This window comes from Limulus polyphemus, unplaced genomic scaffold, assembly GCF_000517525.1.
Source record: "Limulus polyphemus unplaced genomic scaffold, Limulus_polyphemus-2.1.2 Scaffold269, whole genome shotgun sequence".
NCBI lineage: Eukaryota > Metazoa > Arthropoda > Merostomata > Xiphosura > Limulidae > Limulus > Limulus polyphemus.
The window spans coordinates 265210-269735 of record NW_013665879.1 but is presented as its reverse complement, the minus strand read 5'-3'; the positions used below and the strand labels follow the sequence as shown (position 1 = coordinate 269735).

Genomic DNA, 4526 nt, shown 5'->3' with positions numbered 1-4526 from the left:
ATAAAAAAAAAGACTAAGATTAGCGGTATTTAAAAAGTTATAACTTGATTCGTTCGTTTAAACAACAGCTGGAATATTAGAGGTGGATTTGAATACTTCCTTACCCCAGTTTGTACTAAAACACATTTTAGATTTAACATAAATGGCAAAGATATACTAACATATAACATTCTGAATAGAATAATTAAATAGAATGTGTCCTGTAAGAACGTTCATAAATGAGGATGTTTTTGTTTTAGCGCAAAGCTACACGATAGGCTATCTGCACTTTGTCTTCCACGGGGAATCGAATCCTGAATTTTAGCGTTAACTTACTTAGTATGTTAACTTACCGCTAATCTATCGAAGGACATATAACTCAGAATTAATGAAATTCACTTTAATTGCGAAGTAGATCTATACAAAATTACATTATCATCACCATACGAGTTTACCTATATAATGAGGTTTCATAAAGGTACAACACCATGTTTCTACCGACTTACAAAGAGCTGGATTTTAGAGATAAAACGTTGGTTCTTAAAACTGCAAGTATATGTAGCGGTCTAGAATAATGATGTCATTTTAGGAAACAGCGGGTTTCTTTATGTTTACAACAAAATTACATTATGAGCTTAAATATTCTGCTTATTTTGATATTTTATATGCATAAGTCTAAATTAAGTTTCAGTCCCAGAAAGTATACGATGTCTTACAAAACTGAAATGAAGTTAAATCTTAACAAAGTTTTATAGAGCTACAAGTGTTGTATGATCATGAAAGTCACCTTGATTCTATCGGAGTATAAGAGTACAAAAAGTTTAGTTTATTATATTCCAGTAATAGATTATGTGGTGAATGCAAAGAAGCACAACCAATATATCTATCAACATAAAATCTGTGTGATATAAAAAGTAAATAACTTTCATAACTTCAGTGAAAATGTAACGCAGCAGAATTTTATTTCTGTTTGAAGGTTACCACTTCAAAGTATCAGTTACCAAACATCGTATTAACATGTATTACGTTGACAAAAAAGTAAGTTCTGACAAGGCAGAAGATTGGTTTGTTTTTGAATTTCGCGCAAAGCTACACGAGGGCTATCTGCGCCTCCCACCAAACATGCTCCCCTTTCAGCCGTGGGTGTGTTATAATGTGACGGTCAATCCCACTATTCGTTGGTAAAAGAGTAGCCCAAGAGTTGGCGGTGGGTGGTGATGACTAACTGCCTTCCCTCCAGTCTTACACTGCTAAATTAGGGACGGCTACGGGGATTCGAACCCGTGACCCTCAGATTGCGAGTCGAGTGCCCTAACCACCTGGCCATGCTTTTAGTCAGAATTCGCAATTCCATCTGTCGTCTGAGAGCTTAAACGGCAGGAACTCAAATGTCGGAATTAAACTATTTAATTTTAAGTTAAGAGGAAATTTTGCACTATATTTTCATAAGCAATTTCGTAAAATAGAACTTGCAATAAAGTAAAATAAGAAAACAAGAATATTTATTTTGAAGATTGCGTTATGTACTATTTGAGCCGCCTTACCTTCCGCAAAACATCACCATAGGGTAATTTGTAAACATTTTCGCCCCTAAAGCTGCAGTTCCCACCATAACTACTGTATCTTTGGCATCATATGACTCTAAGATGTCACTAGTTGCGTAAGAACCAAAGGTCAAGTATCCTGCCGCTGCAGCCACAGAATAAGTAAACGCACACAAAGCGATGGCCACAAGAACGGTTCGGAGAAAATTGACTACCCTCCTGTCAGCTAAACACGAGTATATCGGGACGCTGCTAACATGGCACTGAAAAAAAGTAGTGTTTAAAATTAGATATACTCACTTTTTTTGTTTTAACTGTGCCTAATCGTTTCCTGAAACAAAGAACGTTAAATTAATACCGTTTATGTACGGTGATATAGAATTGTCACTAGTTAAGCCAATAAACCAAACTAATCCAATATTTCTGTAAAATTGAGTTTACAAGGTCTCCTGAAGCTCCCTCTACTTTAATATACAGTTGGTTAACTCAAATACTATGCCAAAACATCTTACTGTTTAATAAAACTAAACAAAAAAGATAATTATCTTCTCCGTTAACAAGTATAAACAATTTGTCTATGAACTGTGCTCACCACAGGTTAAAGACAACATAGTTTTAGCATATACTTTAATTACAGAACTAGCAAATATTGCTGGTAATGTTACGTTTCGTTTATTTAATTAACCGACGGTCTTTATGTTAACTTACGACACTAGTTTGTAAGACACTAAAATTGCTTAAGATAACTTCTTAATGAGCGAGATACTGCATAAATAATAGACCACTGCACATACTGAATTAATACAAGTTCAGATGAAGAAATTGAGTAAACAACAACAAAAATAACATGAATTAAGTAATTTTGAACTCTGGAGGCAAGGTTGTAGTTGACATACGATGGTCGACAATACAAGCTTGTTGTTATAAAGTGGTAGCCATGTGATGGGAAGCGTAACAGAAATGACCCTGAGCAGTTAATAGTGGGGTTAGGAGAGAAGAGTGGGGGGTAGCCCTTTCGCACAGATGATTGAGCTCTCGTCTGCGTGCGAGTGGATTTCGAGGGTTGCAAAGATTAGACGGGCACAACAATGCACAAGTATGTAATTTCTTTCCACTTGCTCTCGTACTACATAGCTTTGAGTTTTCATTATACAGTATGGGGTCGTTCACAATTATCAATATTTTCACAAGTGTACAAATGGTACATTTTTGCAGACCCCCTCCCCCCAAAGTGTACAAAGAAAATGTTGATGTTTCACTACCTATGTACTAAGACTTTGCACAATCCATGACCTTCGCTATTCATGCAGTTGTTCGCCATTGTTATCAGGAAGGGCGCAATGTGCATAGCGAGAACTGCGGGATCTAAGCGAGGGTCACCGGTAGAGAAGTTCGCGCGAAAATTTAAATCGACATTTTTTGAATTTTCAAAAGATGTAACCTGACAACATTAAACGAACATAGCCCTAAAAAGGAAAGTAGTAACAGAATTTCAAACAATCAAACCTGCCAACCAAAATCTAAAGCCAAGAAGATACCAACAACAGTACAGGAGGGAGGAAGAGGTCTACTAGAACCTGACTCTTCTAGGTCGCAAAAGACTTAAATTCCGATTATTGATCCAGCAGCAGCAAAAGAAATAACGGTCGGAAGAGGTCAAGATTGTACTGGACTCTCCCTGGTCCAAACAAGAACCTAAACCCCGATAAAGCAGATGAAAAGAATTAAAAATAAAGTAAAGCCGCCTAAAACTAGACATAATACCATCAATGGTTTTAATTTACTGTGAAAGTATTAAAAATGTTTTTTTTTCTAGATGTGAATACTCTTGCCGCAACTTAAAATTATTAAAAAAAAAAGTGAACAATACTTCTGGAACTGTTCATGAAGTGTGAACCTTAGCACGAGCGAATTAAGAGATGTGTATTAACACATCAATATTAATATAATTACATACAAGGATATGGCCCTGAAAGGGGTCAGAGTGAAAGCATAAGACTAGCTAAATTCTGACCCTCTTGTAGTAATTCAGTTTAGTACCATAGCAGTTATTTCTATTTAAAACTTTTAACCTTAGGCCAAATTAACTGTAAATAATCAATTTCGACCAAGGGTCAAAAGCAATCGGGGGTGGTCAGAAACATGAATATTGAACAGTTATAAACCAAGTGCAGGAGAGAGGAAGAGGTCGCTCAACCTGACCCTTCCTGGGTCAGAAAAGGGTACGCTGGCCCTTAACTCCCCCCCCCCCCCCATCCAGCATACGGCTTGTACGCTTGTGAAAATGTTGATAATTGTGAACTACCCCTAAGCGAAACTCGTCTTTCTACTATTCTGAATTATTACTCATTCTAGATAACACAGGCTTGCAATGGTTTTATTGTCTTGAAATGTTTACATGTTTTACAATAATTCCTGTACGCTGAATCCAAAAATGATATCCATTTTTCTCCATCACGTACAGATTTTTAACAAAACGTCATATGTACTTTTACATAAGTGAATCATTTTCATTGAAATCGGATCACGTTTTGTTATGCTTAAAATGTTGACAACCACTGGCTATAGATTTCTCTTGACCAATCGCGACGTGAAAGTTTTATCGATCGTTCTAGAACCCACGAGAAACACATCGCTAGTAGATAAACGATTAACAGACTGCATGACGTGTCATTTCTCGATAATATTTATTTATGCGTGCACTTTGACCATTATTTTTTCTTTTCAATATTATTTATTCGTCGCTATGGCAACAAGAGGTTAAGTAAATGACCCAAACATGTTATGTTATATCTGTGATAAACTTGTTGTAAAGAAACAAAGGCAAATCATTAAAGAATTCGTCAAAAAAGCGTATTACGTGTATTTTAGAATAAAATTTGGTGACCAAGACAAATCATGGACTCCGCAAAAAGTTTGCACCATTTGTGTCAAAGAGTTGAGACAATGAACTAAAGGTAAAAAAAAGTATTTGACCTTTTGGAATTCCAATAGTCTGGCGTG

At 36.1% G+C, this 4526-nt stretch overlaps 1 protein-coding gene across 1 annotated transcript in view; it reads right to left on the bottom strand.

Annotated features, from left to right (window-relative positions):
- LOC111085195 (putative sodium-coupled neutral amino acid transporter 7) overlaps positions 1-4526 on the bottom strand; it is a 20454-nt gene that overhangs the window by 5537 nt on the left and 10391 nt on the right. The window contains exon 6 of the mRNA XM_022382682.1: positions 1524-1786. Within this exon, the coding sequence (XP_022238390.1) occupies positions 1524-1786 (263 nt within the window). The remainder of the gene's footprint in view (positions 1-1523; positions 1787-4526) is intronic.